The 13,236-nt window shown below is 38.1% G+C and overlaps 1 protein-coding gene across 1 annotated transcript; it reads left to right on the top strand.

The window, feature by feature from the left end:
* Nucleotides 1–10,007: 10,007 nt before the first annotated feature.
* On the top strand, nt 10,008–12,420 carry LOC309877819 (very low-density lipoprotein receptor-like; the record flags this gene model as incomplete). Its single annotated transcript, XM_082759583.1, has 2 exons — nt 10,008–11,298; nt 12,354–12,420. The coding sequence occupies exons 1-2, from the start codon at nt 10,070–10,072 to the stop codon at nt 12,418–12,420; spliced, it is 1,296 nt and encodes a 431-aa protein (XP_082615709.1). The 5' UTR covers nt 10,008–10,069.
* Between the last annotated feature and the right edge of the window lie 816 nt (nt 12,421–13,236).

Genomic DNA, 13,236 nt, shown 5'->3' with positions numbered 1-13,236 from the left:
TTATGTTGTTACTTGATTTTCAAAAATACTTAGAATCATGTCTATGATCTGGAAATCTATTTTTTTTTTTTTTATTCCCTTGCAAGATACCTATTCTCCATAACTTTTCTAGTGAATAAAAAACTTATAGTAAGACTACAGAATTATATCTCAAAGTTATGCTGCCATGAAAAAAAAAATAATCCTCATTAATAGCATGTGTCATGGTTAGCATTTGTTGTGTGGTATAAACTACTGAATTCAATGTTGTTACATTATGGGTGCTTTTGATCCTATGCAAATATTTTTTTTTTATACTATTGCTCTATAGGTTTTCCTTATTCCACAATGTTCTCCTACCTTGGATTTTTTTGTTTGTTTGTTTGTTTTAGAGAAACTTTACTCAGATCAAATCATAAACAAACAAATAGCAACTTTAAGTAATGGCTCCATTAAGATCTCTAAACTGTGCTATGTTGTGATGGAAATAACTTCGGGATATTCCTTGCTGGGTATGATCAGAGATAGGGATCAAAGAGCTTTAAACAGTAATTTAGCAAGAGAAGCTATGCAAAAACAAGGTTGTTTAAATAGCAAGAAGTGAGGGGAGCTAGCTGAGAACTGAAAAAAGAATAATGACTAACTGAGGAGAATAAAATAAAAGCAGTTTGGTAAAGGAAGTAGAGGGAACAGAACATGATAGGATCTTTCCTTTGCCAAAACTGACACACAGTATTTATCAATCATATTTTTTTTTTTATTTAGACAGCAGAGCTTTCAGCATTTGGCTTGGCTTACTCAGTATCATGAACTCTGATACTCTGGTAAATGATATATGGCTGTGTGCCTCAAAATAAAGAAGATATATTGATACTTGTGGCTTCTTTTGGATGTAAGATGGTTGTATTATTGAACAGGGCAAATGATTCTTAAGACCGTCATTTCCTAATTGAGTACAGAACAACTGATGTCAGGAAGAAAAGAGTAGTTGGAGCCAGACCTAGTGTTTCAGTCTCTGAACTCTAAAAGGCCTACCCAGAGGGTGTCTGGTATTGTTTTTATACTTTCCCTTTCATTTTAGATCATTTTCAAGCACCATCCAATCAAACATTTATTTGATGCCTGCTACTATCTATGCACAGCAAATTTGGTCTTCCACTTTGTGTGGATGTCCAAAAGTATTTGTAGGGGGAATTCTGCACCCACTATTCTTCCCTGACTGCTGTTTGTAATACATTGTGCATGAAGGAGAAGGAGTGTTCCTGTCCTTGTTTTAACCATAGGGAGTGATTTTATGCATTAAAGACTTTCTTTTGTAATGGGCTGTGAGCTTTGGTCAGAGCAACCAGTTAGCAGGAGGCTGAAGGGAGACTGTTATAGCCCTCACTGAAATAATAAGAAATTCTTCTTACCGCCAGCCCACCTCTTGTCAGCATGTCTGTGATGTTGGTACATTTGTCTCCTCTCATGATGAGGCTCTCTTCGAAGTTGTTCCTGCACTATGATATATAAAGGCTAGAGATTTTGTCCTGTCTGTGTATCCTATACATATCCTATACATGCCATTTTGAGCAGATGAAGAGTTTACCCATTCCTCCCACCCAATGGGCTTATTACATCCCAGATGCGGAACTCTGAATTTTTCTATGTTGAAATTCATTACAATTCTTTATAGAGCCAAGATTGAGAGGTGTATGAGACAAAAATATGCAAAAATCAGAGTTGGAAGATGAAGAAAAAAAGATATAAAAGAAAATATTTTGGAAGAGAGAAGTGAAGAAGGAGAGCAACATAAATAGGGAAGAAAAGGAAATGAAAAAGCAAACATGCATTTTTATAGCTATTGCATTTTTATGTTGTATTTTCATTCAAAGAATGTTTCAGATCTATACAACAAAGGAAAAAGACAATTTCAGTGTTATATTTCAAACACCACAATTCTTTTTAGAAAGTTAAACAACAACAAAAAATGTATAAGAGATTGTATAGTGGTATTTGAGGCTACTGCATGCTCACTGATGGAATCTGCCAAATGTAAAAGCACATTCATTAAGTTCATGTACTATTTTGCTTTCAGCTCTGTGCAGCTGTGGCATTTTTCCATCTGTATTTTTTGTTAAAGATGTGGATGACTCATCCTTGAATTAGCCTTTGAGGTAGACAGTTTTCCTATGGCAATGAAATCCGGCTGGTACACAAAAAAAAGTGTGTGTCACTGTCAAGGAGGCATCATTCTTAGAACTGTTTTGCAGTTTTTGTTGTTCTGTTGGTTGGCTGTTTTTGTTTCTTTTTGTATAATTAGTGTAAGTAACAGACCAACTAACAGACTTTAAAGAAGAAAAATAAAAAAAGAAAAACAAAACAAGAACAAAAAACACCACCAAATCTGTACTACTAGTTAAACTTTTCCCAGAGATTTTCAAATAAGAATTAGAAGGAAGAATCTACAACTTACTGAAACTCAGTTTTCTTTTCAGAAAATGTCAGACTTTTGTAATCATGACTGGTTCTACTCATACACTCAGAACTCTTTTCCACTTACAAATCAAAAAAAAAAAAAAAAAAAAAAAAAGTTTCTGAATACTTTAACGTTATTATTTAGCAATTAAAAAGAAAAGCAATTATGAATCAGTTTAGTTGACTAATTACACTTCAAAGACTCCCACATACTCTTTTCTACTCAAAAATGCTTTCATTTTGGCTAAGTTTTTTAAAGTTTGGTGCATATTCATAAATGTCTGTGGGTTTTTAACCTTTAATATCTATCACGTTTCTCAAGCTCATTGATTTTATTTGTAAATGAAAGAAAGACATATACTTGAAACATTCAGTTTCAAGTAGCAAAATAGAGGACTTCAATACTGTTAAAATACAGATAGTACTCACAGTATATCAAAACAGGAAAAGAGTTTGCTGTTTATGTTGCATCTTTAGCACTAGAACCTCAAAGCACTTGAAATACAATTATAAATTGACTTGTGAAATAACAGCCTACTAAGAAAATATTTATCCATTATAAGTAAGCAAGTAAAGAATTTTCAAGCATTCTCTGATTTTGAATATGTATTTTGTGTGTGTGTGAGTCACTTCTGGGAGACTTTTTGAAAATATTTGAAATCAAGAATGAAGCTTTGTTCATTCAGTTTTGGAATCTTCTTTGCTTGATTTGCATATTCTAAAGAAATTGACTGACCTGGAAAATCCCAACTTCAGAGTTGACACCTCTGTAGTTAATAAAGCCACACCATTTTATATTAATAATTTATGTTACTATTGTTCAGAATTCCCCATGTGGACAATAACATGACCTGAAGGACTTTGTGAATTTTAAAAGCATTGTAATAGTAAGACATTGTCATTGGTCATTATTCAGGAATTGGGATTTGAAAAGGACAAGTGAGGGACATGAACTTAAGGAAGGGATGAACTGTAAAAACTGAGAGATTGACCTGAAAGAAATGCTCTTCTTATTTTTGAAGGTGCCGATGCCTTTTCCCAGCATAATTAGCCAAAGAGTCAGCAATACGTTTTTTTCGTAAGAAATTATTCAACACACCCTCCCCTGTTGTCACCTGTTCATGATGTTCAGTATAATCAATTTTGAAAAGTATACTTTGAAACATAAATTGAAAATATTTTCTAAAAATCTAAACAATATGTTTTGATCTTTCTAGTTGTCCCTCTTTATTTCCTTTTTTTTTTCTTTTAATGTTATGAACATTGCTTGTTAATTTTTTGTTTTACATTGTTTTTTTTTTCAGTCTAAACCTGTTTATTTATTTAATTATTCTCTATCAAATAGTGAGCATTAAAAAGGATTGCCAAGTATTTCAGACTTGTTAATCGCTCTATTCAAAAATGGATACTGCATATGTATAAACATCATGTATATATTTGCAAAGAGAGACAAAAGAAAACTATATTAAAAAAAAACAACAACAAACAAACAAACAAAAACAAAACAAAACACAAGCAAATGAACAAATAAACAAACAAATAAACAAAACCAACTGATTTTCTTAGGCCTCCAAATTAAATCAGCCTAACTTACTGCGGCATTTAGGCTGACATAAAGGAATGAACCACTTTTCCACATTAGTCAGTGAACTTTATTCGGTTATGTTGTGCTTGTGGAACAATTCTTTTGGAGAGCTGTGTGAATGCTTTATGACTTTTAAGGAAAAAAAAAGTTTATGTTGTTTGTGCTAATAGTGAGACTAGTGCCTTGCCATTTGTTCATAAGCTTCATAGCACATCACAAAATTCAGTTCTTGCCAGAGATCAGAGTTTCAAATGATTTGACCATATGAAATCTGAAAGGGAGTTGGGTGGAGACAGGGAAGCTGAAAAGAATTGAACTTTGAAATACTCATTAAGAAAAAGTCATTAAAATCTCAGTTAAAAATAAAAATAATAATAATAATCCCAGTCTACCTAGAAAAGATTATAACATCTGAGCATTGAAGAATTAAAATAAGGCAACAGTATTGCTATTTGGGGACAGATAACAATAAAAATAATGCAGTATATTTTAACATTATTTAAAAAATAAAATATTTCAACAATAGAATATTTATTGAAAATCAAACATTATCCAAATGATCAATTCATAAATAAATACTAATCAAAGCTGATGGAAGTTCAAAAAACAAAGTATAGCTAAGGACATTATTTATCATTTCCATAAATTAGTTCCTTCTGAAACATTATTCAGTTGGGGTTTATCATTTTCAAAAAATGCTTGTTCCAGTTTGCTTAAGTTTCTAATCTATTTTTTCTATCTATTACAAGCTCTTACAATTTTCAAGCCATTATTACAGTATAGCCAAGTGCTCAGTAGCACTCTAGTGACTTAAATTGCTCTTAAAAAAGAGACAGATGGTGAACTGAAACATTGACAGCAGATAGCAGTCTATAGAAGTTTTAAATCAGTAGCTGGGAAATAATTCCAGTTCCTATAGTGATATTAGTAAAGATTTCACTCATCTGCATATTTCTTCTCTGATTTGTAAATTGAGTCTCAAACAAGAAAAATAAATTGCAGATGGCTAATTTTTAAGCTACAGGAAATAGTATGCTATTTGGAGGAGGTGCACACCATCATTCTTATTTTTCTCTGTGGATTTCTGTTTTTCTTGACTGAGCTGCTTTTGGACCTACTAACTCACACAAATGTAGGAACTCTTGACTTCTGCACCCATTCATGATGCCAATGAAGTTTTAAAGATCCATGATGAGAGAAAAAAAAAATCTTGACTTTCTTGTGCATCAACCGTTACATTAAGTTAAGGAAAAATTAACAATAAGAGAGCTTAAGCCACTTCAGGCTGAAGAACTCCAGTAGGAGTTCTAAACTCCTGGTGCCAGGTTTAGTGACTCATGGGCTAGAGCTACAACTGCCTTTCCATGAATACCAGGGATAAATCCATGTTACAAAGTAACATGGTCAAACATGACCAGGTACCAAACTGTACACATGCTGGTTTTATTTATTTATTTATTTATTGTCTTCAGACTGGCATGAGCCATTAGTCATCCGGCACTCTGAGCCTCGGTTAGTAGTTGGAATATATTAGGTGTACCGATAGAGCATATCTTCTGCCTTAGTGTCACTTGAAAGAAATCCCATTTGTGTGTCCTGAGACAGCCTCATGCCATGAGCTAAAAGGCAGTGTACACAGTGAACTAGTCTCTTCTTTCCCATGGGATCCCTTATCCCTGAGACTGAACTTGATGCATTGCATTTGTTCTTCTTCTTGAAAAGGATAAATAGAAAGAGGGCTGTGTCAGAGTGGTATTCATAGCAAATTTCTGTGGGTATGTTTTATATGAATGTCTGAGACCATTTGGGACAGTCCCAGATAATGGTGAAAGAAAGAGGAAAACAAGTTCTTCCATATGAATGATGTGTAGAGAACAGTTTCAATATTGCTTCTGGGTTTCGGCTGAGAGAAAAGTAGTTGTTTCACTCCAAGAGGTGCCCCAGAAGCAAACTGATGAAAACAGTGATTAAACAGTAAGGTGAAGAGCATTGGAGAGTTAAACATGGAATTTGGTTTTGATAGTGTAGGATGTCTGCAGGGAATTTAAGTTCTCTGCAGAAATACTATAATCACAAAACTAGATTTCTTTAATACTTTGTCACCTGTGTGGTATGAATAATAGTGTATTAGAATATTGTATCTAAATTGATATGAAGTTTGGGGTTTTTATCATTGTTTTTCATCTCTATCCTAGCACTGGTTTTAATGTTAACACAATGATTTAAGTTAGCATGAGTGCTAAGTTAAGTTGGCATGATGCTAAATATTTTTCAAAGTTTATAGGCAGTTCTGAAAAGTTTCCATTCTGTTAACTCAACTGGTTTGACCAAAACAGAGACTTTTACATTAATGAATTACATAATTTTGGAAGATTCAACTACTTGCTAAAACATATAGGTTCTTAAAACTTACAGATTGCAAACAGCAGTGACTGCACAAAAATAATCCATCAGTTCACTACTATCAGTGTAGTGAATTCCTCATTGTGGCTTTGCTTTATTTTAATTTTTTCTTATGGAGGCCTCCAAGGATCTGTAACTGAATCTTTAATGTACTTGTGCTTTTGTGAGACAAGTGTTTCTTACTTCATACTTTTAATGTTCAGAAAACGCACAGGATAGGGTGTCAGGGACTGCTCTTTATCTCTACACTGGTTTGCTTGTGTGTGTGTGTGTAACTTTCAGAACAGTTCACTGGCTATTTTTATGGATTTTTTTTTTGTTTGTTTTTTGCTTTGTTTTGTTTCAGTTTTGCAGTACTTCCAATAGTAGCTCCAAAATTTTAATGGTTCATCATCTCTGGTCTCTAGAAGAGGAATTAAATGGCTTCTTTCCCATTGAATGGCTTTATTTTGACTGAAATTCTCTTTTCTGATCCATAATTAGTGAGTAATGCCTTACACTGAAGAGTTACCCATCTCTTTCAGAACCATGACAGTCAGGATCATTATTTCACACTGAAACATTAAAAGCTCAAAAAGCTTATTTCTATATTATGGTTAAAGTTTTGTAGTGACTGGCAGGTCCAGACTAAGAAGGGTAGTTTAATTTAAACAGCTTATATAGAGAAGATTTCTTTGTCTATCATTTTAATTTAAATGAATCATAATATTACTAAATTCTATGTGTTTTCAATGGTATGACTTGTATGTTATCAACAGTTCTTTAACCCAACTCCAGAAGAAAAAGAGGTGACAGATATATAGAAAGAAGTATCTGAAAACATAGCCCTAGAGAGATCAGTTGGGGAAAATAGATTGTGAGGCATCACAAAACCAGTATCATTGAGTTCTTGGCTGGTGCATGCCAGGTGCATGTTTGCAAAGCATAATGTAGGCTTCCACTGAGAATCAGGCCTGAAATGTCTGAAAAGACATAGGAGAATGTGAACACATAGAACTAACACCCTGAATTGTCTGTGCAATTTAAGACCTAATTCATGGTACAAGGAATTGGAAGATGTCAGTGAACCAGGAACCACCTGTCTGCCTTCTGATACTGTTACTTCTTGCAGTAGTATTTTAGTAGCTGCCTGTAGTCTATTGTGCCCAGAGAGCTGTGGATGCCCCAAGGTGTTCAAGGCCAGGTTGGATGAGGTCCTGGGCACCCTGATCTAGTGGGTGACATCCTTGCCTATGGTGGGTGGGGGGAGCTGTAACTAGGTGATCTTTGAGGTCCCTTCCAACCCAAGCCATTCTATAATTCTATTTATAGAATTATATATCTAATATGTATTACAAATGATATATATATAGATAAAATATATGTTATAAATATATAAAAGGTATTATATATATATTTATAATAATATATTTCTATATATTATCTAGAATTATATTTCTATAATTCTATTGGTGTTTTCTGGGGAGGAGTTTCAAGGATAAAAGCACCATCATTCAGGGTGATCCTGGGATTATAACCCGCTGAAAAATTAGTATGTCAACATTTAGAATGTGCCATAAATCTGTTCACGCATGTCTTATTTTCTGACAGGTAGCTGATAAATGAATAGTTTGTTTAAAAAGTTGCATTTGCCCACAAATTTTACAATATTGGCATTAAAATGTGAATGTGTACCACTAGTCATTGTACAATGTTTTGTGAAATACTAAACACATTTTTGAATACAACTGCAGAGGAACTATGTGCTTCTTCATACAGTGCTACTGAAAAATGTTTTTAACAGCAATATGACCTTATGTATAGATAGCTTTTATTCAGATCAGAAGCAGAGGATTTAAAATCACTAACTAAATTAATTCACAAGGTAACTGACAGAATATGCATTTGGTGCTGACAAGTGGAGGCTGGAAGACTTAATCACAATGGGAACTATAATATATATTACACTTCATTTAATGAGTTTGAGAAATTCTTTTTATTTCACAGTTGTAAAATTGTTTACCTATATTAGAACACCACAGACTGCATCACTCAAAATATTGGTGTTGAAATAACAACAAGGAAAGACAGAAACCTTGGCCTGGTCCTTAATATTTTACAAAGATATAAGTAATATAGAAATTATTTGCATTTCTTCTAATAAAGAACCACAAGACAATATGCACCCAACTTCTGTACTCAATATCATTCCTTGTCCAAATCTGTCATGGGGATATTCAGAGAGAATGAAAGCAGAATCATGTGATCAAGTAATCTGTAAAATGATTTTTTTAACTACTCTCACCTAGCAGTTGGCCCTGATTCTTCTGAGCTGTGACGATTTCTAAGGAAATACTAAAGCTAATTGTACAAACAATAATTACACAGAATCTATTACTAAATCCATACTGTAAGCACCTTTTCAGATGTTGAGGGATTTCTTGAAACAGCAAAAATCCCATGGCTTGCTGTAGCTGAGCAAACCAAGCTACCAGGGCAACTATGAGAAGTTCCCATGACAGTGTTCCCACATCGCCCAATTGAGGAATTCAGGAAAATATTGTTACCAGTAGCTGGCCTCAAGGACTAGGCCTACGTGACCGTTAAGCACAAAGGGGGTTGTTTTCCTAACTTCTAATCAAAAGGGGGGTTCTTTTCTTGCAGGTGGTGTTATTTTCTTAACAGTTTGTCTGGGTGCTTTTGACCAATAATCTTGTGTGAAACACTGTCCACCCCTGTAAAATTCACTATAAAAGTTGGGCTATTCGGGCAATAAAATGGTGAAGCATGATCTGACTCTGCTGGTGTCTGTCGTGCTTTCGGCTGTGCTTCCTGCAACAAATGGCGCCCGAACAGACTGAGACATCGGAGCGGCGCGGGACATCGGAGTGGACATCGGAGCGGACATCGGACCGGCGCTGCACCTGACCAGACACCGAGCCGCAAACACTGTACAAAGGACTCACGGTAAGACACGGGGAAAGGAAACCGTGGGGAGCGTGGGAAAAGATCCGCGGGGAAGCGCGGGAAACGGAACCGCGCAGGGACGCGGGAAAAGGAGCCGCGGAAAACGCGGGACATTGAAATAATCGCGGTGCGATGCGGGACATCCGAGATGGAGTTGCTACGGGAGACCAGCGGCGTCAGTGGACAACGGTAGTCGACTCTCACCGTGTGGCGAGTCGGCACAGAGCAGAGGGACGGAGATCAGGACTCTGCAGCCTGTCTGACGTAACCATGGAGGCAGCGGCAGCAGCGGCTGTGCTGCTTCTCTCTGGCATTCTTTTTATAAGAAGTTATCTTGCAATGCAAAAAAAGACTATTCGTCCCCAGATCGGTGTTATAACTATGTTTCTGGATAACATTCCGTGGGGTTGCCACATTCTACAGACTATTAATGACGATTTAGCTCTATTGCAGGGCAGGAGAGCAGAGACGCAGATTACACCGCCAAATGACCACCGTCAGGCTCGTTCACAAACAGCTTCTAGGGTTGCAGCTGGCACGGCCTGCAGCCGTATAGCAGACGTTACACTCTCTTTCCTAACTAGTAATCATGTGTCTCATCCATTTGTGGTGAATGGTCAGTGGCAAAAAGAAAAGGGGGAGAGTAAGGGGCGACAAAGACGGAAACGGTGCCAGGAGGATGCCACTGACACTAACAGCATGGGTAATAGGAGTAGTATAAGTGACACAGGTGACGGTGCGGGGCGGCGGCAGGCGCTGCCGCGCTGCGGGGCACTCTGCCTGCTGCTCGCCCTCGCCGGCCTGTGCACTGCTGCCGACGGTGCTAGAGCAAAATGTGAAGACTGCTCAGATGGCAGTGATGAGAGTGCTTGTGTGAAGAAGACGTGTGCTGAATCTGACTTTGTGTGCAACAGTGGTCAGTGTGTGCCAAACAGATGGCAGTGTGATGGGGATCCGGACTGTGAAAATGGGTCTGATGAGAGTGCTGAGCTGTGTCATACGAGAACATGCCGGGTAAATGAAATCAGGTGTGGTCCTCAGTCAACCCAGTGTATCCCAGTGTCCTGGAAATGTGATGGTGAAAAGGACTGCGACAGTGGAGAAGATGAAGAGAGTTGTGGCATTGTGACTTGTAGTGCAGCAGAATTCACATGCAGTAGTGGGCAATGTATTTCCAAAAGCTTTGTCTGCAATGTTCAAGATGACTGCAGTGATGGTAGCGATGAGTTGGAGTGTGCACCTCCTACCTGTGGTGTTCATGAGTTTCAGTGCAAGAGTTCTACCTGCATCCCTATCAGCTGGGTGTGTGATGATGATGCTGACTGCTCCAACCACTCGGATGAATCTTTGGAGCAGTGTGGCCGCCAGCCTGCACCTCCAGTGAAGTGTGCTACGAGTGAGGTGCAGTGCGGCTCAGGTGAATGTATCCACAAGAAGTGGCGATGTGATGGAGATCCTGATTGCAAGGATGGAAGTGATGAAATTAACTGCCCTTCTCGGACCTGCAGGCCAGACCATTTCAGATGTGAAGATGGGAACTGTGTCCATGGGAGTAGGCAGTGCAGTGGTGTGAGAGACTGTCTGTATGGCACTGATGAAGCAAACTGTAACAATGTTATTCAGTGTTCTGGACCTGGCAAATTCAAGTGCAGAAGTGGAGAATGCATAGGTATCAATAAAGTGTGTAACCAGCAGAGAGACTGCAAGGACTGGGGTGATGAGCCCCTGAAGGAATGCATCATAAATGAATGTGACTGTCCAGCTGGGTTTGAGTTTATAGACAAGAGAAACTGTGGAGACATTGATGAATGTCAAAACCTTGGTATCTGTAGTCAAATGTGTATCAACCTGAAAGGTGGCTACAAAAGTGAACGTAGCCGTGGATATCAGATGATTCCTGCTACAGGAACCTGGAAAAGGTCATACTGGTACAAAGACACAAATAACACCTGTGATTACAATGACACTGCTAAGCAGGGTTTAGGGGTTTATAGCATGGAGACAAGCGGTAACAACTACAGTGTTTGGAACAATTGTACAGCTTTGGCCTTACCTCCTGATGCTTTTCTGATTTGTGGTGATAGGGCCTGGCAAGGTATTGCTGCAAATGCTATCAGATGTCCATGTTACTTAGATAAACTCATTGTATTTGCTCCTAGCTTGTTACAGTTGCGTGAGATCACCAGACATAAATGGGCATTGCTTGCACCGGATTGCAATGATAATGTTGAATTGTGTGGGGTTGCAGCTAGAGCGGCATTGGCAATTTTAGTGCCTGGAGTGGCATCTGCAGCCGCACGTAACAACTGCTTGGCTGTGGGGATCGGCTGTGGTGTGGACGCCCCTAGGTGCACCCTGAGCGTTTTGTTCGGAGGGGACTCCACTCTCAGCTGCTCACCGCAGGAGCAGACAAAGATCTCCTGAAGCTGCAGACAAACAGTATGTTTTCAACTGCTGGAGGGATACTAACTGGAGTGTTAATAATTGTGTGTGTTATTCTTAAATGTCCAGGTATTTTGTGTTGAAAGTATTTGTGTAAGGGTAAGGTTTTAAAACAAAGTGTTGCAAGTCATTTCACGAGGAACACAATGAGAGACAATACTTGTTTGTTTGCTTATCATTCTAAATTATGTTCTTGTGGTATGATTGAGAGTGAGATGTGCCAGAGGCCTCTGGGTGTGCGATTGTGCTCTGTATGTGTGATTGTGCTGTGTACTGTGTGAGTGAGAGAGCGCTTTTGCCATAGTGCAGGTTTGCCTTAGTGCAGGTTTGCCATAGTGCAGGTTATTGCCTTAGTGCAGGTTTGCCACAGTGCAGGTTATTGCCTTAGTGCAGGTTATTGCCATAGTGCAGGATTCCGGAATATGGCCCTAGTACAGGTTATCATTGCCATAGTGCAGGATTCCGGAATATAGCCATAGTTATTGTTGCCACAGTGCAGGATTCCGGAATATAACCATAGTACAGGTTATTGTTGCCATAGTGCAGGATTCCGGAATATAGCCTTAGTACAGGTTATTGTTGCCACAGTGCAGGATCCCGGGATATAACCATAGGGCAGGCTAAAAGCATAGGAAATTGGTGCCGGCAAAAATCAGAAGAAATGGATTTATTACAACGCTGTTAGAAAAACGGGGAGTCAATTTTAAGCAACTAGCAGGGCTAGTTGTGATCGGTTGAGCAAAATCAAGTTTCACTAGTACGGAGTCATTGTTTGAAGTAGCCACTTGGAGAAATTTAAGGGAATGTACTGTTTAGACCTTTTCAACTCACAAATTCATTACTTTCCTGAAAGAGCACATGAGAAAGATTCAATATGGTATCAATCCTTTCAATCAATGGTTCACTGACTTGTTTGAAACAAAGTGTAGATGGTTGCTGGGTTTAATCACAAGGGGATTAAGGATTTGGTTTATGGTGGTGGTAATCATCGTTGTGTGTTGTAAGTATAGCTAAAGAGTTACTTGTAAAACTGCTGTGTCAGGCTTGGTTTGCTCAAAAGAAGAAGGGGGAATTGTTGAGGGATTTCTTGAAACAGCAAAAATCCCATGGCTTGCTGTAGCTGAGCAAACCAAGCTACCAGGGCAACTATGAGAAGTTCCCATGACAGTGTTCCCACATCGCCCAATTGAGGAATTCAGGAAAATATTGTTACCAGTAGCTGGCCTCAAGGACTAGGCCTACGTGACCGTTAAGCACAAAGGGGGTTGTTTTCCTAACTTCTAATCAAAAGGGGGGTTCTTTTCTTGCAGGTGGTGTTATTTTCTTAACAGTTTGTCTGGGTGCTTTTGACCAATAATCTTGTGTGAAACACTGTCCACCCCTGTAAAATTCACTATAAAAGTTGGGCTATTCGGGCAATAAAA

This window comes from Aythya marila (genome assembly GCF_965140915.1).
Source record: "Aythya marila genome assembly, chromosome: 4".
In the NCBI taxonomy this organism is placed as follows: Eukaryota; Metazoa; Chordata; class Aves; order Anseriformes; family Anatidae; genus Aythya; species Aythya marila.
Note: the sequence above shows the minus strand (reverse complement) of the source record. Positions and strands in the feature narration are given on the sequence as shown.